General features: G+C 43.2%; 1 protein-coding gene across 1 annotated transcript in view; it reads left to right on the top strand.

Annotated features, from left to right (window-relative positions):
* Positions 1 to 24,183, top strand: part of LOC108283625 (thyroglobulin) — a 180,776-nt gene that overhangs the window by 30,257 nt on the left and 126,336 nt on the right. The window contains exons 10-11 of the mRNA XM_037728416.1: positions 20,676 to 20,810; positions 22,710 to 22,874. Coding sequence (XP_037584344.1) covers positions 20,676 to 20,810; positions 22,710 to 22,874 — 300 coding nt within the window. The remainder of the gene's footprint in view (positions 1 to 20,675; positions 20,811 to 22,709; positions 22,875 to 24,183) is intronic.

Below are 24,183 nucleotides of genomic sequence, written 5' to 3'. Positions count from 1 at the left end.
TTTGAGACAGAGACTTGCGCTGTCGCCAGGCTGGAGTGCAGCGGCACAATCTTGGCTCACTGCAACCTCTGCCTCCTGGGTTCAAGCGATTCTTTTGCCTCAGCCTCCCAAGTAGCTGGGACCACAGGTGTGTGCCACCATGCCTGGCTAGTTTTTCTATTTTTAGTAAAGATGGGATTTTACCATGTTGGCCAGGGTGGTCTCAATCTCTTGACCTCGTGATCCACCCACCTCAGCCTCCCAAAGTGCTGGAATTACAGGCATGAGCCACCGTGCCTGGCCACAAACTCACATTTTTCATAGCCATCAGATGTCCTGATATTTATTCATTATCATGAGAACAGCACAGGAAAGACCTGCCCCCATGATTCAGTTATCTCCCACCAGGTCCCTCCCACAATACCTGGGAATTATGGGACCTACTGGATGAGATTTGGGTGGGCACACAGAGCCAAACCACATCAAGATGCCACTGAGTTAAATTTAGTATTTGGATTGAAAGCTAGGGAAAACACAGAATATTTAGGATTCTGTCCTCTCCATTCTATGTTCATTTCACATGAAGACTTCAAGATACCATTTGGAAAATGCCCCTGCCTTGACTTTGAGCTCTTCTGAGCAATGGGCACAGCACAGGTTGCTGCTGTCAGAGAGAACTGTGAAGAGGGCTGCAGCTGAGAGGTGCAAGGCGGAATGAGGAGAAATGCTTCGTTACAGTTTGTCCTGCTCAGCTTTCCGACACCTCTCTCCTGACCTCATCCTGATCTCAGTGACAGGAACAAAGCCTGAATTCGGGGTAGATAGAAAGTGCAGTGGCCACCCCAGCAGCTTTTGGACCACACAATGAAACGGAATCAACTTTGTCTGCTTTGCCTCCGTCCTCTGCTTTTGATTGTGCCTGTGGGTTGATGGAATTCACTTGATCTTTTCTGAGTAGGTGTTTTTCATTAAGCTGGAAACAGAGTCCTGTGATCCTAATAAATGTCAGCACCGGCGGGAAGCGTGCACTCCATCTAAGTAAGGAAGCAGTGAGACCTCATGGTGTAGCACACGGGCTCTGAGGTCCATCTGCCTGGCTTCAGTGAGTATCTGGGCCAGATTTCATAGCCTCTTGATGCTCCTGCCTGCCACTGTAAAATGAGATAATGGTGACATATAAGCAACCTCAGGCTAGCAGGTTTTTGTTGAAGAGCAAATAAGTATAATTTGCAGCATGGAATTTGCTGTAGAGTAGGTGTTTAGGAAATGTCAGCAATAATTCCCAAGTCCAAGCTGCTTTACAGAGGAGAAAACCGAGGAAGAGAGAGAATGAGACTTCCCCACATGACAACCAGCAAAAGCCAAGCTATACAATTGTGTTTTAAAGGTAAAAGTGATCAATTAATGTTTGTTGAAAAATGAATGAATAGCAGAAGGAACAAATGAATTAGTGGTGATGGTGATAATGAAATATTGACAGCCACATGGGATATGAGTTTGGGCAGCCAGGTTTTTTTTTTTTAATTTTTTTTATTGCACTTTAGGTCCTGGGGTACATGTGCAGATCATGCAGGATTGTTGCATAGGTACCCACATGGCAATGTGATTTGCTGCCTCCAACCCCCTGTCACCTACATCTGGCATTTCTCCCCAACCTGCCCACCACCCTGCTGTCCCTCCCTTGGCCCGCCACAGCAGACCCCAGTGTGTGATGCTCCTCTTCCTGTGTCCATGTGTTCTCATTGTTCAATACCCACCTATGAGTGAGAACATGTGGTATTTGATTTTCTGTTCTTGTGTCAGTTGCTGAGAATGATTGTATCCAGATTCATCCATGTCCCTACAAAGGACACAAACTCATTGTTTCTTATGGCTGCATAGTATTCCATGGTGTATATATGCCACATTTTCCTTGTCCAGTCTATCATTGATGGGCATTTGGGTTGGTTCCAGGTCTTTGCTACTGTAAACAGTGCCACTATGAGCATGTGTGTGCATGTGTCCTTATAATAGAATGATTTATAATCCTTTGGGTATATACTCAGTAATGGGATTGCTGGGTCAAATGGAATTTCTATTTCTAGGTCCTTGAGGAAGCGCCACACTGTCTTCCACAATGGTTGAACTAGTTTACACTCCCACCAACAGTGTAAAAGTGTTTCTATTTCTCCACATCCTCTCCAGCATCTGTTGTCTCCAGATTTTGTAATGATTGCCATTCTAACTGGCATGAGGTGGTGTCTCAATGTGGTTTTGATTTGCATTTCTCTAGTAATCAGCGACGATGAGCATTTTTTTCGTATGTTTGTTGGCCTCATATATGTCTTCTTTTGAAAAGTGTCTGTTCATATCCTTCGCCCACTTTTGGATGGGTTTTTTTTTTCTTGTGAATGTGTTTTAGTTCTTTGTAGATTCCTTTGATGCTCCTTAAGTATGTGTCCTTGGCCAATTTGAAGAATCTTTCTGCATCTCAATTGCCTCAGTTGTAAAATGGAGATGATAATACCTACATCAAAGAGGTTGTTTTCAAGCTTACAAGAGATATTATTTGTAAAATTGCTGTACCCAATGCTCAGTAAAGGTTGGCAGTGGTGGCATGGCTGGGTTAGATCAAGCACTATCAGTTCTAATGTGGTCCTTTCACAGGTAATCTTTATAAATGTTACCTCTGCAGTTGTGCTATGCACAACCTGTGCAGCTGTACATAGTGAGCCTGGGAGGCACTTGATGAATGTTTGCTGAATGATAATGCTTAAACCCTTGCTAGATCTTAGAGTCTTACAAGATGGAGAAAATGTATGTATTTTCTACAGTAACTTTCTCACTGTTCAGTACCAATTTCGTACCTGGTCCATCAGAAATTTGCTTAATTACATTGAAAGGATATAGAGCCAAGAACAAAATATACCAACAAAAAATCTACCATTTGGGTTTGGTTGTTTAGCCTTTAGCTTTAAATAGGTTTTTCTAAATCTGCTTCTTAGCTACGGAAGATACCTTTCAGCCTAGAATCCATCAGAAGCCACATGATAAAAAATGGCCTCAGTCAAAGCTGTGAGGCAGAGGGAGCTGGCGTTTGGTACCCCCCTGCCTTCCTCTCTTCCTATAACCCCTCTCTCCCCACTCTGGGGAACTTCTGACTTCATGCTCCTAAGCCATGCTTCTCGTCTAGAATGGCAATCCCAAGGCAGGGCACTGTGATGAAAAAGTCGTTTCTCTTTCCTTCTCATCCCTCAATCAGCTTGATCTGAGGCAACTGTTAAGAACAGAAGGTTCTTGTTTACTTATTATTTTATTTTCTAGTGCCATACTGGAGCCTCTTGAACCAAATGGAATTAACAAAGTTATTCACACTAAGGTGCAAATACCGATATTCTCATATGATGTTTGCTCACCAACACAAAAGCTCATAAACAGAACAGATGCTGGGCCATCACAGATGTCTTTGGAAACCTCTGTCTGCAATGAGAAACTACAGGGAACCACTTTATGGGGCTGCAGATGAGTCATGTGGAGGAAGTGGCCACCGTGGGACAGTGGGGATTGAGAGGGGGTAGTTTGGATGAAGTCCCTGACAGTTTGGCTCCCCAGTCACGAGCTTTAATCTTAGCCATATTTTGTAGCAACTCTGAACCTCAGTTCAGCTCTCTACATGATAGTAATAGTATTAAGGCCTGGGATGATGTAGTTTTAATTCTTACAGTGTAAATAAAAGCGTTTTATAAGCTAGAACACACCACATATTAAATAGGTTTCCCATTATTTGCTTCCTATGTGACTAATCTATGAACTAATTTACTTAATAATTATTTACTGAGGTTTTGTAGTATGTGAATAATAATAGTCTTAATATTTATAGAGATATAAATTAGCACACTGTTGTTCCTTTATTAACTTAATTCATTCAATACATATTTAAGGATTAGGGCAGTTTATGAAAAAAATAGTGCTATTGCTCCTGTTTAGCACATGGTGAATACTTAGTAAGTGCAAACCACAACTATATTACTACTTCTGTTGTTAATATTTTTTTACTTGCTATTATAGGTCTTGGAGAATCAGGGAAACTGAAGCACAGTCTTTGATCTCAAGGAATTCATGATTTAACAGGGAGATTAAAAAATAAGCAAATTGCAATGCAGTGTATTAGTGGAACAGTAAACATATCTAGGCATTTAGAGGAGAAGAAGTAGGCATTTACAGGCGATGGTGGTGGAGGAGGCAGCTGTAGAAGGAGATTTCAGAGTGGATAAGATCTGAGTTGGCTTTTGAAGGATGATACATGTTTATCCTATAAATAAACTGACTTAACTTGGTAAGTCAGTAGTGGTGTTCACACTAATGGTGTAGAAAGTCAAACAACACAGAGTATTTTGACAGATTACCAGGTGTGGGAGTAGGGTGGTAGGCAGCAGACTAATGAGAGACGAAGCTGGAGAGGTAGGCAGGAAGGCAGCAGATAGATTTCGGGGAAACTCAGGCGCTATGATTTTTGTTTTGCTACAAACCTAGATGAAATGTGTTTGCTACAGGGAGAATATTCACTTATAATGGTAGAATCTGAAATTTATACTTAAAATGATACCTAATCAGACTTTTCCTCTATCGTACCCTTTCTAGGTGAACATTCAGTCCACTTGAACACCAATCAAGGACAGCACTTAGGGTTTTGAGTTGGGCAACCCCATGGCTGGTGGTGCCAATTCCAAGATAAAGAATATAAGAGAGGACGTAGGGGAAGAGTGTGGTTGTGGGTGAAAGTAAGATTATGTGTTCAGTTTTCAATATGCTGAGCTTAGAGGACACCTGTTTGGAAGTGTCCAGTAAGCACTGAATAGATAAGCATGGAGCTTGGGCAGAGGGTCTAGCCCAGATGCATTTGGTGATAGCATGTCAGTGGTATTTGAAGTTGTAGGGATATGAGGCCACCCATGGAGAAAGTCAGATGTAAAAATTAAGGGTCAAGGTCAGCCCCCTGAGGGGAGGAGGAGACGCTAGGAAGAGGCGCAGCTGGAGACAGGGAAGGCACGCTGGTGGCATTTGCTGTCATGGAACCCAGGCCAGGGAGATGTGGTTTATCATTTCAAGGAAAATGGAGACTGGAAATGTCCATTGGTTAGTGATGAAGAGCCCTTTGAAAATTTAGTGGAGTAAAGAGGAAAGAAACTTAATAGTAGTGATTTGAAGAAGTAGAAACTACAAAATTTCCCAAGCATCTTGGCTATGAAAAGAAAGGGAACAAGATTAACAGCTAAAAAGAGAATTGTGGAATGTGAGCTGGTAATCATATTTAGGTCATAGACTACTTGTGACAGTGAATTGAAAACTGTATGCTCCACCATATATATCTAATTTTGCCTGTATTTTTAGGGAAATGGGTCACCTGAAACCCAGACCCCGAGATGAGAAGCTTTGGGTTAAAGTGTTGTTCTTACGATGGGGGATATTTCAACATGTTTTTATGCAAAAAGTAAAGTGTCAGTATCGAGGGACACACTAAAGATTTAGGACGGATGGGAGTGGGGCTGGGTTGGGGGTCATTGATAGATGGAGGCACCTGAAGGGTTGAAGAATCAGCTCTAGAGCACAGATGGAAGGATTGACTTCCAATGGACACTCTTCCTCTGTGTTAGGAGAAATCAAGAGGGAAAGATGCAATGGCTTATAAAGAGTATGAGCAGGAAGGTGGCTGAAGCAGATATTGACAGACAGCGCCTCTTTGCTCTGGGAGGCCAGCAGTCAGGCACTAGCTGAGAAAAGAAGGGGATGAGGAGGTCTAAGCCTGAGAGAGTGGCAAGCACTGAAAGCAGTGCTGCAAGGAGTGGAAGAGAGGGGACCAGGTAATCAAACTGTGCTAAGGGTCAGTTAAAGCTGAAGGTCTGCAAGTTGTAAAGATACCGGTCTGTTCATTTGTGGCTGTGGGAGATTTCTCTGGCCATGCTCAGCAGACTAAGACAAGCTGCAGGGAAAGACAATCCATTGGGTTAGTCTCACTGGGAGGAAGAGAATTCAGGACACTGCTCAAAGGGAAGCTGAAATAATGGACCAATGGGAGGTCTTCGTTGGATGGTGAACCAGTGAGGATGGGTAACATGGAGTGGGTGGGAGAGTAGAAATCGCAGTAAAATTAAAGAGCTGGTGTGAGTGGACTAAAGTGTGAATGTGCTGGAAAAAAAGAAAATTGCGGTCTATATCAGCAAGCGCAGCTTAGGAAAACTACAATTTAAATGGTAATGGAGTTCAATGCCATGGCAGCGTTTGGGGTGTGGTCATGGAGGCAGTTGGCTGGGGTGGAGTGGAAATGAAGGTCTCTGGGATTGAAGCAGACAAGAAACTGAGACCAGAGTTTCAAATGGGCTTCTACTCAGGATTTCAGCAGGAGTTGGAGGAACGTGAGAGAATGACCAGGCATTCTCTGTTAAGGATGATGAGAAGGACTAGAAGATTTTATTGTCAGAGGGTTGGGACCCAAGAACCCTGTGACTCAGAGTGAAGGAGGGCACAATACAGTCATGGTAAGGACCCTGGTTTTGGGGACACAGGAGGCTAGGGAAGGATGAGACAGGTTCAGGGGTAGCAGTGCAACAGTGTAAGTTGGTTTCAGAGAGAAGGGTGAGTAGGAGTCTGGATCAGGGTGAGAAAGGCCAAGATGGCACAGAGGCGACAGGTGGGCTGGTATTCTACTTTCTGACTGGGGGAAGGTATGTGATTGCCACCCTTTCCTTCTATCCAATAAGAATAAAAAAATAAAAATAAACCAGAATTGGGTGGATGTGGTGGCTCACGCCTGTAATCCCAGCACGTTGGGAGGCCATGATGGGCAGATCATGAGGTCAGGAGTTCGAAACCAGCCTGGCCAATATGGTGAAACCCTGTCTCTACTAAAAATACAAAAATTAGCTGGGCGTGGTGGTGCATGCCTGTAGTCCCAGCTACTCAGGAGGCTAAGGCAGAAGAATTGCTTGAATCTGGGAGGCAGAGGTTGTCATGAGCCAAGATCACAGCACTGCACTCCAGCCTGGGAAACACAGCAAGGGTACAACTATCTCAAAGAAAAAAAAAAAAAAAAAAAAAAAAAAAAAAGGACATTCACTTCCCCAGTTAGGAAGGAGCTTTATCAACAGGTCATGAAATTAAAATATTTTGCCTTCCAGATGGCATCCCCAATACTGCTCCTTATTCCTGGAAAAAGCATATAACCTCCCTGTGCAGCTGCCTGTGGTATTTTTGGTTCCCAGACGTGGACTCCCCACTCACTGAGGTGTGTAATGACCAGGTTCATGCCCTGTCTCAGCCTCTGCCTTCTGGGTCAGAGTCCAGAAAACTGCAGCCTGTAGCCTGTTTTGTACAGCCTATGAGCCAAAAACGGGCCTATCACATTTTTAAATGGTTGCAAAAATTAGAATATGCAACAGAGAACAACTGTGCCTGGGGAGGCCTAACATATTTACTCTATGGATCTTTGCAGAAGAAGCTCATGGGCCCTGTCCTGAAAGCTTGCATCTTCTCTGTCCTTCCTTCTGTGTCCCTCAATCATTTAAGTGGGTCTTTTCTGGTCCTCCTGGGTCACACAATCAGAGGTACATCCCTCTGTGGGACCATCTTGATGTGACAGCATTTCTTTCCAGGAAGATGAGGGGTAGCAATTGTAACATCAATATTATTAATATTCACTATTAATATTAAATTTTGGTTGAAAAAGCCCTGTTTCACAAGCAACAGCAAGGATGCCATCATGCGTTCAACAACGTACAGTGGTGAGTTCAGGCACTGGAGGTTGATGTATAGGAGGTCAAATCCTTCACAAATGTTAGTGAGTATGTGTGTGCCAAGCAGTTTGCAGGCATTGCCTGACTCTCTATTCAGCCTCGAGTCTGTGCCCAGAGCTCCCTGGTTTTTCATGCCGTGGCACACATAGGGGAAGATGACATCTGCATGACTCATTGGGGTCAACAGATGGGAAGATGGGACCAGCCCCAGCTCCCTCCACCCCTTGCTCTCCCACAAGCTAGAAGGATCAGTAGCAAACTGTGACTCTTGCTGTATGAGAAGCTCTGCTTTATGGTACAGGTGGTAAAACAATTTTTATTTACAGGTTAAAGCAAAATACCAATAATTGAGACTTAGAGTATAATTTATTGCAAATCACAGAGCTGACAGGAGGCAGAGCTGGGATCTGGCCAGCCAGAGTGCCCCAGAGTGGTCCATCCTTAAAATCTGCAGTGCCACCTCTCAGAGCAGGAGTGACCAGAAGAGCCATGTCAGACAGCTGTGTGTAGATGGAGGAAGATGACACATGGATCACATCACGTGATGTCTGCACTGCTTCTACGGGAGATGCTTCAAACCTATGAGCCACTGGAATATGTGCATTTCATAGGATGGGAAGTATCAGTATGATGAGCATTTTATGCTAGGGAGCAGCACTGGGGCAGAGCAGGCCCTCTGTGAATCAGCAAGTGGGCGCTTTCACGGAGGCACACTCACTCTGTTGCTTGGCTGCAGCTGCTGCAACAAAGCGGCAGGAACTGGGTGGCTTCAACAGACATCATTTTCTACCAGCCTCGGAGGCTGCCAGCCTGAGATCAAAGTGTAGACAGGGTTTGTTCCTTCCATGGTCCCTGTGGGAAGGATTTGTCCCAGGCCTCTCCCCTTGGCTTGTAGATGGCACCCTCTCCTTGCACCTCTTCACCCCATCGTCCCTCTGTGCAGGTGTCTCTGTACAAATTGCCCTTTTTTATAAGGACACCAGACCACCATTGGATTAAGGCCTACTCTAATGAACTCATTTTATAACTTAATTACATCTGTTAAGAGTCTGTCTCCAAATAAGGTCACATCCCGAGAACCTAGGGGTTAGGGCTGCAACATATGAATTGCAGGGACATAGTTCAACCCAGGACATCCACTGTCATCCCTCCGCTAAACCCTGAGATGCAGAGTTAAAGATGAAAGCGTGCTCACTGAAGAGCTCAAAAGTAGGCATGGAGGATGGATAGAGAGGTCAGCATGTCTGGGTGTTTCTCCAGGGTCATCGATGTTAACAGAGGGCCAGAGTGTGTGCTGCAAGTGCAAGGAATTTCTCCTGGAGAAATGCTGAACCAACCGGCAGCTCTCCTCCCATTTTCAGTTTGCAAATGACCACAAAATAAGAAGGGTGTCTTTATTTTGTCTTCTTTTCTTTCTGTTATCAAAGGAACATCTGGTCTTTGATGAATGTTGTTAAGGACAAGCATTGCCTACTATGTTGTGGTTCTCAATTGAAAGATCGTCTCTGTAAGAAAGCAGGATGTCTTGATGTTATCTCTGTCCGATGACGACAGGCTGGGACGCACCCTGGGCTCTTCTCTGCAGCGAGTGCTCTGTGGCCATACAGTCCTCCAAGGCAGCTTCCAGTCACTTCTATGCTGCTTAACCCAGGGATCACAAAAAGTTTGCTGGGGCCCAAAAATCTTTTCCTTCCTGAAAGGTTTCAAAACGTCACGGTTTACTCCAGCCAGCCTGTGCAGGTGTGGAAACTGCCTCTTCTATTTCCCAGCTATTCCACATTCAGGAGCAATCACTTGACAACTGCTGAGGAGCTGAGAGGAATTCCTCTTGACTCTGACTGTGAGAAGGGTGAGGATCCTGAATCCTTTTGCCTTAAGGATCCTTAAGCTCCCTGGAGCTTAGACTTATTGTTTTCTCTATTCTTGATGAGTCCTAATAACGTCATGTGATTTTTTAATATAGTAAATGGATCTGTGATTATTTGAACGTTGGAGAGTGTCAGGCATTTGCTACTGGTTTGACATTTCTGTGCTTGGATCTGATACAGAAATGCTTGAAGGCACTTTCTGCCCATTTTTCTTTTTCTTTTTATTATTATAATTTAAGTTCTGGGGTATACATGCAGAACGTGTAGGTTTGTTGCATAGCTATACATGTGCCATAGTGGTTTACTGCATCTGTCATCCTGTCATCTACATTAGGTATATCTTCTAAGGCTATCTCTCCCCTAGCCCCATACCCCCTGCTATCCCTTCCCTGGCCCCTCACCCCCTGACAGGCCCTAGTGTTTAATGATCCCCTCCCTGTGTCCATGTGTTCTCATTGTTCAACATTCACTTATGAGTGAAAACATGTACTGTCTGGTTTTCTGTTCCTGTGTCAGTTTGCTGAGAATGATGGTTTCCAGCTTTATCCATGTCTCTGCAAAGGACATGAACTCATCCTTTTTTGTGGCTGCATAGTATTCTGTGGTGTATATGTGCCACATTTTCTTTATCCAGTCTATCATTGATGGACATTTGGGTTGGTTCCAAGTCTTTGCTATTGTGAACAGTGCTGCAATAAACATACATGTGCATATGTCTTTATAATAGAATGATTTATAGTCTTTTGGGAGTATACCCAGTAATGGGATTGCTGGGTCAAATGATATTTCTAGATCTAGATCCTTGAGGAATCGCCACACTGTCTTCCACAATGGTTGAACTAATTTACCCTCCCAACAACAGTGTAAAAGCATTCTTATTTCTTTACATCCTCTCCAGCATCTGCTGTTTCCTGACTTTTTAATGATCACCATTCTAACTGGCATGAGATGGTATCTCAATGTGGTTTTGATTTGCATTTCTTTAATGACCAGTGGTAATGAGCTTTTTTCATATGTTTGTTGGCTGCATTAATGTCTTCTTTTGAGAAGTGTCTGTTTATATCCTTTGCCCACTTTTTGATGGGTTTTTTTTTCCTTGTAAATTTGGTTAAGTTCTTTGTAGATTCTGGGTACTAACCCTTTGTCAGATGGGTAGATTGCAAATTTTTCAAATGAGAAATGCAATGGCCATTGCAGGAGCTTACCTGCCAGCGAGTGGCAGACCTCTGCCTGCGGGATTCACGTAGCTCTACAGCGATGTGTACATTTTTTGGCTAATTTTTTAACTGTAAATTATTTTTTTTCTTCTGTGATGATTTAGAGAAACTATCTTCAAACTGACATGAATATTTCATAAATATTTGGCCATTTTCTAACCAATTGAGTAATTTGTTGCACAGTAAGTCACCTCACGTCTTTCAGCAAGAAATACATTAAATTTGAATAGCAGAGGCATTACACAATGAATTCAGACACAATTAAAATTTGCTTTAAATATTTCTTTGGGGGAGAGGATACCACACTTCTACTCAATGAAGAGAAACATTTTTGCAGTCCAGAGATCTTTTTTATTTTATTTTTTTAACACCTACTATGCCTTAAGTTCATAGGGAATAGGTTCCAGCATCTCTGGCTCTTCCCACTGACTCTCACCCAGTGCGCTTCTCTGGGTGGAGCAGGCTGGAGCTTCAGTGGAACCCAGGTACCTTTCTCTTTGGCCTTTTCTTCCGATCATTTCCCTTACGTGTTTCAGGAAGTTATCTCGGCTCTCAGGGTGCTTAATGTGCTCAATACGTGTATTAATTCTCTTGGTTGGCAAGAATCTTGCCCTTCAATTGTTTGCTTACAACAATGCCAGCACCATGCTGGGTAACAATGTAGACTTCTGGTTTTGCTATGGTAACACTTGTGGGGCATTCCTTTTTGAATAGTACCCATTCCTTTCATGTCTGTAATATCACCTTCCTCAAAGCACCTGGCCAAATGAAAAACTCTGTGCTTTCTTAAACGCCTAGAGGACATATTGGGTGCCTCTTTTATTTCCCTTTGTATTTGTCATTTTGGCAAATTACTGGAAGACGGTGGTTCCTGTTGAAAGGCTTTTTGGCAATTTTTAACAGCTGAAAACAAACCTTGAAATTAACATTTTCTCCTTTAACTGATGTCTGGGAAGGAAGAAAGAAAAAAAAAGAGAAAAAAGGAGATAAGGAAGGCAGGAGGGAGGGAAGGAGAGGAGAGAGGGAGGGACAAAATGAGAATTAAAAATAATTCTCTATATATCAATGGAAATTTTCAAATATATCTTGGCATAGCTTTTTTTCTGCTTAGTATACATTTAAAAAGGGAGTCATTGTGGAATGATTGAATCAATCCAATGAACATATCCATCTCTCAGATACTTATTTTTTTTGTGGTGAGAACATTTGAAATTGACTCTCTTGGTAGTTTTGAAATATGCAGTCTTAACTATACTCACCATGCTGTGCAACATGTCTCAAAAAAGTATTCTTCTATACCATATACATATATCATAACCTCGTATTATACCCCATAATATGTCTAATTATAATTTGTCAGTTAAAAATAAAAAACTTTTAAAAAGGGGATATGGTGCTTTCTAGAAAGGAATAGATGTGCCTCCATGTCACCCAGAGGCCTGTTCATGCAGAGCTGAAGCCATCCTGCCTCAGAGTTATGGGGTGACCCAAGCTGCCCCCATCACCTCCTGCCTCTTTGCTGCCTCCGTCATCCCTCCCAGACCCTTGTCCTCTGCCCCATCCCCCAGCAGCTCTGGTTTGCAGGGGGATATCACCATATAGGGCTGTCCTGGGTGCAAATACTGACTCGCTGCCTTTCAGCTGTGTGGTCTTGGGCAAGTCAGTGGCCCTCTGTGAACCTCACATTTCCCTTCTAAAATAGGGTTAGGACTGTTCATCTCAATGGGATAGCCTTATATGGAACCAGATAATCTTGACATGACTTTTCAAGCACTTCCAGCCTTCTGAATAGACAGTAGCACTCATTGTTAGTCTGGTCTCAGAGGAAAGAGACTGTGTGAGATTGATGAGTCCCTCTTCCCTTCAGGGCCACTGTTGCCCTTCTGCTCATGGAAGGGGCAGAGCCTCTTACTTCCAAGGGCATATTCTCCTCCAGGGTCTTAGGGCCTGCTAGTGAGCTATTTCATACTCATTGCAAGATCCACCAAAACCTTTAACTGCCACGCTGTGGGGCTGGATAAGGGCTGGGAAGGTGCATATTAGCTGCTAGGAATGAGGGCTGATCTGTCAGTTACCACCTCAATGAGGAAGCTCCAGGCTGTATAGCAGAGCAGAGGAGAAGCACAGTCCCTGTGCCCTGCCGGTAGGACCTCTACTGCGCTCTGCCCTGTGACCTGTGGCTGCCCCTATAACCTTGGGGGTCCCTCTGTAACCTTGAGGGTACCTCTGTGACCTTGAATGATGTCTCTATAAACTTAGCGTCTGTGATCTGGGGGAGTATCCTGAGGTCTTTCCTTCAGTGCCTCAGTGTTCCCATCTGTTGTGAGGATCAATGTAAGTTAACACAAGTAACTCAGATTACATAGTAAATCGATATTGTTTTCACTTCTGATTGTGTATTGTGTTTGGTGAATTGGTTAGAGTAGGGGCCACCCAGGGCCATCCTGTAAAAGTGGAGGGTTGCAAGGTAGCTGGAGTGACTGACCCTGCCAACCACAGGGCTGCCTGGTACCCTGAAGGACCAGAGGTGGTGAGTGCTGTGACCAGATATGGATCTTAGAACGGTTGTCCTGGCAGCAGCATGAGAATGGCCTGAGCAGGCTGAGACTCATAATCAGGAGGCCCTTCTTTGGAGACTGCGTGGTAATTGCAGTGAAACTGATGAGGCCAGAAGTAGGTGGAAAAGAAAAGACAGTTCCCAGAGGGGCTGAGCAGTTAGACTCCACCAGGAGAAGGCAATAAGGATGATAGGATTTCTGGTTTGGACAACGGAGTGAGTAGTGGAAACATTCCCTGAGGAAAGAAAGAACATAGTATAGGAGTGAAGAGGAACATTGCGGGACAGTAATAGCTTCATTTTGGGACATGCTAAGCTCATAAAACCTTGAAACGCTGATGTTTATAGAATGTCGCTGCAATTCAGTAGCAAGTTTCCTGTGAAAGTGAACTGCCTGGTCCCACCGTTTAATGATCTAGAAGTGACAGGGCCACAGGGCAGGAGGTGAGAAGCTGTGGAGGCCCTCCTGGGCAGGAAGCAAGCTGTCCTGGGATGGGGGACAGTGGGACGAGGGGAAGAGGGGTCAGGTGGAAGTCAGGAGTGAGATGTTTGATGGGGACATCATTGGCAGTAGTTTGGACTCCTGTGCCCCTTAAAAAACACCCCTGGTACTTCCATCCAGGCTCAGAGCTCTGCCATTTTGAAAAGACAGTGTCTAAACTGCATCAGGAACCATGCAGCTTGATCCAGAGATGGCAAGGGTGGCTGTGTTTACTGAGTATTTTCCCTGTACAGCAGTTCATGTCTACTAACTCATTTACTTGTGGTTACGACCCTAGGAGAGAGGATCTCTTAATATTCCCATTTTACAGATGAGGAAACTGAGGCTCAGAGAAGGGGATTGGTGTGCCCAAAGTCACACAATTTGGTCTGACTGCTTAACTGTGTCTCATTTTTGACATACACTCATAGCCAATTGTTAGTGTCAGCTACTTGGTGTGTTCAACTCTTCGCTGGTTTCTGCCAATTAAGGGGACCCCGACATTCTTCTCTAACCAGCATTGGCTCCTGGAGAGGTGCAAGTGGGCTGTGTGGTCTTGCACTTCTAGGGAGCATGCCAGTGAGCACGGAGAGGCATCCTTCTTACCAGGCAGGAGAGTCACTCTGTAGGAGCCAACCTGTCCTGCTTTCCTCTCGGCCCACCTCTCCCTCCTGCTCCATCTTCTCCCTGCACTGGAGGAAAAGGACCCCTTTCCTGAGGCCTGAATCCAAGGATTTCAGAGCACAGGTGCTGACGGATTAATTTACCCCACAAAGGCAACAGTCCATGTGTCATCTACTCAGAGATATTGTGCTTATTAGAGATCCTGAACAACGGCAATGCGTAACACAAAGATCTTTAAGATTAGAGTTTCTCAGAGTAGTTAAGGGACTTGCCTGAGGACACACAGTGTCAGGCCAAGTGAGGTTTAGAACTCAGAACTGTCTCTTCACTAGCCTAAGCTGTATCTCCAGCAAATATGGCCAAAAGAAAACCAAAACCAAAAAGGGTATCGTAGAGACCTCATTCATTCTCAAACTTGGATGTGTTTCAGAATCACCAAGAAAGTTAATAGACTACAGAGGCCCAGGCTCTTTGAAGTGAGAACTGGGCCTTTTGCTGTCAGGACAGTCCTGAGTGTCAAAGGATGCCTGTAAACAGCTGGTGAATGAATACATGATTGGAAGAACAAGTACACAGCTGACTTTGTGAATACGGCAGGTTCCCAAACTGGCGCCTGTCGGAAGCATATCTTTGCCAGACCAGAATATAGTTTTGGCCTTGTTTTCAAATTAACCACACAGCAGAGAGCCTATTAATATTACAAATAGTCAGTTTTATTTTGATATTAGTAGATAAGCCGGTAGACTTAAACAGGAAAAAATAGGCAAATAATTTAAAAGACTAAATGTTAATTTTTTAGTTGTAGATTTTTGGATCGTGATTTCAGTTTTGAATATTTTAATGTGATTTGGCCAGTAGTTTTAAAATGTACATTAGAATGGGCCATAATATGTAATCATTTGGAATCTCAGAAAACCTGGCACTTTTTAAGGTTTGAGAATTTTATTTTGGCCATTTTGATGTGTGTGTTTTTTTTTTTTTTTTTTTTTTTTTTTTTTTTTTTTTTTTTGTAAACTCCTGTCATCCAGGGAGAGATTTGTTGGAGTGTTGACGGGCAATTGGCTGTCTGGTGTCTTGTTGTTTTAGTTTTGGATGATTTATTTTTTATTGCAAGAGTTTAGTAAAGCAGGCATGGTTCAAAAGGCAGAGGCTTTTTAATTTAGGCCTTTAAAATTATAGACTTTATTTTTATCCTAAATCTGAACTGTCATGGGACTGGAGTAGAGATGGCAGGAGGAGTGAGACCAGGAGAAGAGGGCCGAGAGGCGGGGACAGAAGAAAACGGAAGAGTTGACTTTGTACCTTTTTTTTTTTTCCCCCTCCTTCATAAAGGTAGTTTATTATCATTTCTTTTTTTGTTGTTGTTGTTTTTTGTTTTTTTTAATTGCATTTTAGGTTTTGGGGTACATGTGAAGAACATGCAAGATTGTTGCATAGGTACACACATGGCAGTGTGATTTGCTGCCTTCCTCTCCTTCACCTACATCTGGCATTTCTCTCCATGCTGCCTCTTTGTACGTTTTTTATGTGTGTGTTTTTAAATATTTTTTTTGAGTTTATGGAGTCTTTTTGTTTCCATCAAGTGTGTAGATAAATTAGTTTGAAGATTTTTACAAGACTTTTGTTGTGCCCGTTAAAGTCTTTAATTTTTCTTGGGCCAAGTATTGTTACATACACCAAAAATATAGCCAGACAGACAAAGCCTAGAATTAGACCAGATTGAGTATCTTACTTGCTGTAGATATTTAGTATTATCATCATTTTTTGGAGGACTCAGTCTAAATTATATTCGGGACTTTACCCTAACCAGGATTTGTTTTAGAATGTAACTTGAACTTACCATTTTAGACAAGGATGGAACTTTAATTTATAATTTTAGACTATAAAAATAGAACTTGAATGTATAATTTTGATGGGATTAAAGATAATTAAAGGTGTAGGCATATATTAATGAGGTGTTTATTAGAAAGATGCCTTATTTAGAAGCTCTTTTTTAAAAAAGAAAGAAAGCAGTGTCAAGGGAGCCTGGCATGTTGTGGCAGAGAACTAGGGATCTTATAATCAAATCTTTACACAAACTAGGCTAGGTGGCCACTCAGGGTCAGTAAAGGGGGCCCATACCCTGTTAAGAGGATAGAGTATCTTGGACCAGCTTTGTCTCATCCATGTCTGTGAGTTTCACTGATGGTAGGTTTAGTAAGGTATCCAGTTAAAAAATATGAACACATAAGTAAAATGCTTTTCTGTATGCCAACAATAACCATTTTGAAAATATAATGGAATAATATCACATTCTATTCTTACTGGCATCAAATATTAAATATAATATTAAATAACATTCAAATTAAAACATTTTCTCCCAAATTAATATTTAACTTTGAGATAATTCCAAGTAATAACCCAAAGAAGCTTTGTTGAACCTTGAAATGGTAAATTTTATTCAAAAGAATGAATAGCTGAGAAGATATTTTACAAAACAAAATAATGTAGAGAGACTTTTACCATTAGATGATAAAATACAAAGTGACTATGGTTTAAGCAGGGTGCAGGTGGAGCCAGGATTTGCAAAGAGATTCATGGAAAAGAAGAAACATCTACTAAAACAAATCACTTACAGATAAGTACTTGATATATGATAAGCATGCGTTTTGAATTCAAGGAGAGATTATGTTTTAAAATAAATGACACTAGCACTGTAATCTATAAACTAAAAATAGAAATGTGAAAAAAAGAATCAATAAACCATAGACTCTGCTTTTTAGGAAAAGACTCAGACTCTGGGTGAGCTTGGAAGCCGCTACCACCTCATTCATCTGGAGAAGTTGGTGATGTACTAACTCTGGGTTCTGTACCTGTAAGCTGGCTCCAGCCCCAGCTGGCACTACCACTTAATTAGCCAGACTAACACTGGCTAAGCTGATTGGCTAAGTAAAAGGATGTATTACTGGATCGTCTCTTTCCTTGTCTGTAAACTTGGAGAGTGACAGTACCCACCTCATGGGTTATCATGAATACTAAATGCAGTGTTGCAAGTTCCTAGCAAATAGTAAACTCTCACAAGATGCTGCCAAGAGCCCCAGCTTTCCTGCTGTATCATGCTTCTGCCTCCATAAAGAATTTGTTCTCAGAATTTTCATGAGATGCACGTGGAACTCCCAGATATTGGCTTCTGCAGTGGCTCACCCAGGGGTTCGTGCAGCCCAGGGGATGAAGTGAAGGCAGGTGGAGGGCATGGCAGGAACTTGGCTCCAGGCCCTGAAATGGTGACAGATAAACTGGCTTTCCACTTGGAGATGAAATTCACTTTTCAATTATAGCACTTTCTCCCAGACATCAGCCTAAACACAGAGCATGACCAATGCTTCCATTTTAAGACCATAATTGGTGAGTCCAGCCCTTAAACCCTTTCATAGAGCTTCTCTAAAATTACAGTGTTCTCACCCTCCAAAAATACGCAGCTCAGTTTGGTCATGTTGCAAAAATGCCACTTGTATTGACCTTTTGACTTTGAAAATAGCAACATGTGGAGGACACTTAAGAAAATGAAAACCCAGCATCTCTTGCAGTCAAGCCAGGCCCCAACTTTAGGAAGATGCAGCTCCTGAGTCTAAGGATGGTGCCCACTGCTCCAGGACAGAGTATGGGGGTTTACCTTCCTCTTTCTGGGCCTGCATGAAACTGGTTACATTATTTGGCAACTTCTCTGGATGAATCTTTTCTCTCTCTTATTTTTTCTTTCTTGTTTTTATGTTAGAAAGTATAGACATGTTATAGTCTGAATGTTGCATCCTCCTCAAATTTGTTGCAACCCTAGCCTCCAATGGGATGTTATAAAAAGGTGGGGCCTTTGGGAGCTGATCAGGATGTGGAGCCTTCATGAGGGTATCAGTGCACTTCTAAGAAGTGGCAACAGAGGACTCGCTTGCTCTCTTTGATCTCTGCCATGTGAGGATACAACAAGAAAATGGCTATCCATCAACCAGAAAGAGGGCCAGCAAGAATCCAATCATGCTGGCACTCTGCTTTCAAACTTCCAGCCTCCGGAACTGTGAGAAATGAATGTTTGTTGTTTAAGCCACTCAGCCTATGGTATTCTGTTATAGCAGCCCGAGCCAACCAAAACACAGCGCTAGGTTGTTTTGCTGCTTTATTTACCAGTCTAATTTTAGTGAACCCCCCACCAGTGTGCTGGATGTCAAAGACAGGTTTAAGATAAAAATTATAAGCTTCCCTGTATAACCAAAAGCATGATGTTATCAAAGGCAAAGACTTTTTTATACCTGGGGATAATGTTCTGGAAAAGTTGCTCGACTGCATAGGAAACTCAGATGGGACAGAAGGAGCATTGACTTAGAGCCAAGACAACTGACTCAGTTCTGGCCTAGTTAATTTCCAGCCCCGTGTTCTGAAAAACGTCATATAACTTCTCTGAGTTTCTGACTCCTTATTTGTGAAAGAGGCACTAGAGCTCCTACTCAACCCCTTATTTGGGTGCTATCAGGATCAAACGTGATGATGAAGTGAATATGGTTTGTAAACTTTAAAGTGCTATGCTTCACATCACCATAGTGTTCTGTGAACACAAGGTAAATGATACCAAATATTTATTAAAGGACACGCTTCTGTGGTCTTCTGGGAAAAATAAGCAAGAAAACAAGAAAGAAGAAAACATGAAAGTAAGCAAGAAAGTGTGTGTATGACACACACACACAGAGATTTTCTTTATTAACGATCACTGATCCTCCCACTGAACAGTGTGTGTATGATACAGAGAGAGAGAGATTCTCTTTATTAATGATCACTGATGCTGCCACTGAACATCTCTCTGGGCATGTTCTGGAATCAGCACTTCCGAATGATTATGGAAGCCTATCTTGGGAGGCAGCCTTTCAGCCTCTTCAGTGTTATTTATGGAAGTATGATACATCTGTTGACCTAGATTGACAGTCCTTCCTCTCAGTGGAACCATAAGCCCACAGTTCAGGGTCGCCCTTACTTGGTCTGGCTCTAGGCATGGCCTTTGCGCCAGTTGGGAAGAGCTCATGCAGGCCTCCTCACCTTGCCCAAGCCATCTCTGTGGCTGCTACACCACTGCTACACCAGTGCCTCCCTCCCCCATGCTGAGACAGCCATGTCCTATGTATGGGACTGGGGAGACATTACCAGAGAGCAGTTGAAGGGCACAAGCTCCACTAGATACAAAGGCAGCTCCAATCCTGTTCCATTGTATAGGAACAGTGCACTCATAGGCAGGCCATTTTAACTACTTGTGTCTTATTTTCTTCATCTTTAAGGGAAGATGCCTTAGCTGAGGTTTCTGAGAAGGAGACTCTCACATGGAGATTTGCATGCAAGAAGCTTGGTGCAGTGCACTTGGGATGTAGAAGGAAATGAGGGGCAGCATTGGCCAGAGGAAGATGAACTTTGATGCAAATAAAACGATGGCCCCACTGGTCTTCCAGTGACCTCTGAAGCTAGGCTGTCCCTTCAGATTTGTTTCATTTTGAAGCTGGGAGTCTCAACCTCTGTTTGCCCACATGGACGATGTTGGGATACAGGCTGTCACTGGGGAAGGGGAGGCCGTTTTCTTAGATCAAAGGGAATTCCTGGAGAGAGACTCAGTGGGAGCTGCCAACCATCAGCTTAACAACAGCTGCGGGAATGAGAGTCTTGGTCCTGCAAGGGGGTCTCAGTCCTGTAGGAGGTCTGGGTGGCACCCCACAGTGTCCCCTACAGAGAGCAACTGATAGCAAGTAATGTAGTACCTGTGAAAACCTGAGCGTAGTACCACATGATCAACCTGTTGTGTCTGTTAGTATCATTCTTACCTCATATTATTCTAATTGTTGCTTTCTAACAATTATATCATGATGTTTTTCTTCTCTTCTCAACTTCTCTATGTTTGCACCATGAGCTGCTTAATAGAAACAGCCATGCTTTCTGTTTGTTTCATTCCAGTTTCAACCTTTGTTTTCCTAGGCTTGAGCACAGAGTTTGGCTTATAAATAACAATAAATAGTTGTAGATGGAAAGACAGATCAAGGTATAGGATTGCACCCGAATGGAGACCACAAAGAGGATGCTCCTGAGGCTGCCTTTGAGTATACTGGGTATACACTGCTGTCTTCAGTACTCACCAGGTGACAACTGTGTGTGACCATCCCTTGCTTTCTCTCCTAGTCTCTCTGGACTCGTGGCAGTCCCTGGCCCTCTCTTCAGTGGTTGTTGATCCATCCATTAGGAACTTTGATGTTGCTCATGTCAGCACTGCTACCACCAGCAATTTCTCTGCAGTCCGAGACCTCTGTTTGTCAGGTAAGAAGAGTTTCCAACCCCCAGGTAGTGCGGGACAAAGCCTCACACAAGTGCTGCTCAAGATTCTCACCTTAGATAAGCACGTGAGATACCACGATAACCTAGGGTGCTTGGAAGTAAGGGATTAACCTGGGGAAGAAGACCTGGGAAAGGTCTCCTCATTCCCCCTCAGGGCAGCCGAGGTGTCCAAGGGAATATGCCAGCCAGAAGACGAGGGACATAAACCCAGGTCAGAGGAAGATTAGAAGAAGGATCTGGTGGGCTAGTCGGAGGCAGAAAAGATGCACATGTACGGCAACTATGGCAGCTGACCTCGGATAGCAGGCGGGCTGTTGTGGTGAGGTGGAAGTACACTTGTCTGGCCTACGGGATACAGCTAAGAGCTATTATTTTGGTAGAACTCGAATTTCCAGAGACATTTTTTTCTTTCTTTCTTTTTTTTCTTTGAGACAGATTCTTGCTCTGTCACCCAGGCTGGAGTGCAGTGGTACAATCTCTGCTCACTACAAACTGCGCCTCCTGGGCTCAAGCAATTCTCCTACCTCAGCCTTCCAAGTATCTGAGACTACAGGCACACACCACCACGCCTGGCTAAGTTTTGTATTTTTAGTAGAGATGAGGTTTCACCATATTGGCCAGGCTGATCTTGAACTCCTGACCTTGTGATCTGCCCGCCTTGGCCTCCCAAAGTGCTGGGATTACAGGCATGTGCCACCACCCCCAGCCTCCAGAGACATTTTTCAATGCAGTTTGAAGAACTTTTTAAATAGGCAAAGCTGTCCACAGATGCATAATTCCTTTAGAGAGTTTTTGGTCATTGTTGGTATTTAAACAAAAGCTAGGTAACCACTTGATAGGAATGTTCAACAAAGAATTTTAGCTTCTGAAAGAGGCTGAGATCAGATAACTTTTATATCCTTCCCAAGATTCTAACCCCCTCTGAGGTTCTATGAATTCCATGAATCTCCTTCTCCACAAGGTTGGATAATAATATGCACAAAGCTGTGCTTATCTTGCAGATTGGACCACCATGTACAGATATGCAGGTTAGGCACTGCACACCTCTGGGTGGTACGATTCACAGAAGTTGAGCTATAAGTAGGGCTGTTAGGCTGTCAACATCTGACAAATCAAATGAAGCAGCACTTTTTCAGAACTGTTCTCAGGACTGAATGTCATGTAGTTTAAATTGTCCAGTGCAGAACTTGACATGCATGGGAAAGGGCATGGTCCCTGGTGGAACAGTGGGTATGGTGCTAGCCGAGGAGGCAGTGAAGGACAGGAGAGGGAGACAGAGCTGAAGACAAAATCTAGAATATGGAGACCCTTGTTTGAAATTACTTAATCCTTAAGCCCATGGGGAGCCGTGGAGATATATTAAGCAGGGAAATAACAAGAGCATATTTTTAAATTAAATAAACAAAAAAGACCTTAATCCTGTGTGAAACGTAGATTGATGAGAGGGTTGGGTTTCCCATTGCTACCATTTTATTTCCATCCCCTGGCACAGTGCCTAGGATTTATTATAGTGCTCAAATAAATGAGTGATTGCATGACTGATGGATGGATGGATGGATTCATAGATTCATGGTTTCATGGATGCATGATTAAATGAAATGATACATGGATGGAAGGGTGGATGAGTGGATGCCTGGATGCCTGGATGGATATGTGGATGAATTCATGAATGTGTGATTGGATGAAAGGATAGATGGATGGAAGGGTGGATGAATGGATGGATAGATGCATTGATTCATGGATGCATGATTGAATAGAAAAATGGATGAATGGAAAGGTGGTTGAGTGGATGGGTGGATGGATGATTGATAATTGGATGGATGCATGAGTGACGTAATATCTCTGAGGCCCAAGCATCACTCTTCTCCCTCTTCTCTGTAGAATGTTCCCAACATGAGGCCTGTCTCACCACGACTCTGCAGACCCAACCTGGGGCTGTGAGATGTATGTTCTATGCTGATACCCAAAGCTGCACACATAGTCTGCAGGGCCAGTACTGCCGACTTCTGCTTCGTGAAGAGGCCACCCACATCTACCGGAAACCAGGTAAGCCCAGGCCTAAGCCTTTGCAGCCATCCTGGGAAACTGGGTCTGGCTCAGAGGAACTATTTAAGCACATGGTGACTTGGAGGACAATGGCTTTTGTTAGCCAAAGTTCTGGGCTAGGTGCAGTCACTTGCAGTGAACTAAAGGAAAGTAAAAAAAATTCCTATTCCTGTATCACTTTTATTCATTTATTTCTTTGAGTTATAGAAGTCATCTTGGTTTTGAAGAGTTTCTTAGTAAAATAATTAAAGATCTCACTTTTTATTATTGTTTTATAGTTTAGAGAGTTCTTTCACAGACCTCACCTCATTTGGTCCTCACACTAATCCTGTATGGTGACAGGCTAAGGGCTTTATCCCTGTCTTAGATATCAGAAGGCTGTAGCCCAGAGAATTTAAGTTCCTTCTGTGTTTTCACACAGCTGGTGATGACAGAGCTGGAACTTGGAGCAAGATCACCTAGCTCAAGATGCAAAGCTCTGCAGCCTGACTATCGCATCATAAACACTTTGGAGAGGGAAGTTGTTCCTGGCTGAGTTTAGTTTTAGAGCATGTGTCAGATACTGTGTTGGTGCTGGGGATCCAGGCAAGGCAAGGGGGAACGTCCATAAATCCATCACTGAGGAAGACTGCTAAGAGCTGTAGAACAGGAAACAGGGGCTGGACATCTGGGGGAAGCCCCCACTAGATATGTTTATTAGATGAAATTAAGGACTGTTAACTTGTTGGCTACATCTGCCACCTTTTCTTCTAGAGCAAGGTTCTACAACCATACTTTTCTGTTTCTACTAATCAACTGCTATTGTAGCATTGAATGCAGCAGTAAACAACATGTAAGCCAGTAGATGTGACTGCGTTCTGATAAAACTTTATTGAAAAAACCAAGTAGCAGCAGATTTGGCCCCTTGCTGTCCTAGAGCATTGACAGTTCTTTGGTTCTGTCTTGATGCCAGAGACATCCTCCTCTTCTGCCCCCTCCTCAACCTTAGCCTTCAGACCATAAGAGTGTCTTCCAGACCTGAGAGTGCTTTGATTCCTATGTGATGAGATATTAGGCCCCCAGTTGAAAGTCTTGTCCTCAATTTATCTGGACATTCATATTATTTAGTCGAGCTATGCAGATTTTTTTTCTGAGACAAAGTCTCACTCTGTCACCTAGGCTGGAGTGCAGTTGCATAATCTTGGCTCACTGCAACCTCTGCCTCCTGGGATCAAGTGATTCTCATGCCTCACTGGGACTACAGGTGCATGCCATGATGACCAGCTAATTTTTGTATTTTTAGTAAAGATGGGATTTTGCCATGTTGGCT

The sequence above is a fragment of the Cebus imitator genome, unplaced genomic scaffold (genome assembly GCF_001604975.1).
Source record: "Cebus imitator isolate Cc_AM_T3 unplaced genomic scaffold, Cebus_imitator-1.0 Scaffold13, whole genome shotgun sequence".
Lineage (NCBI taxonomy): Eukaryota > Metazoa > Chordata > Mammalia > Primates > Cebidae > Cebus > Cebus imitator.
Note: the sequence above shows the minus strand (reverse complement) of the source record. Positions and strands in the feature narration are given on the sequence as shown.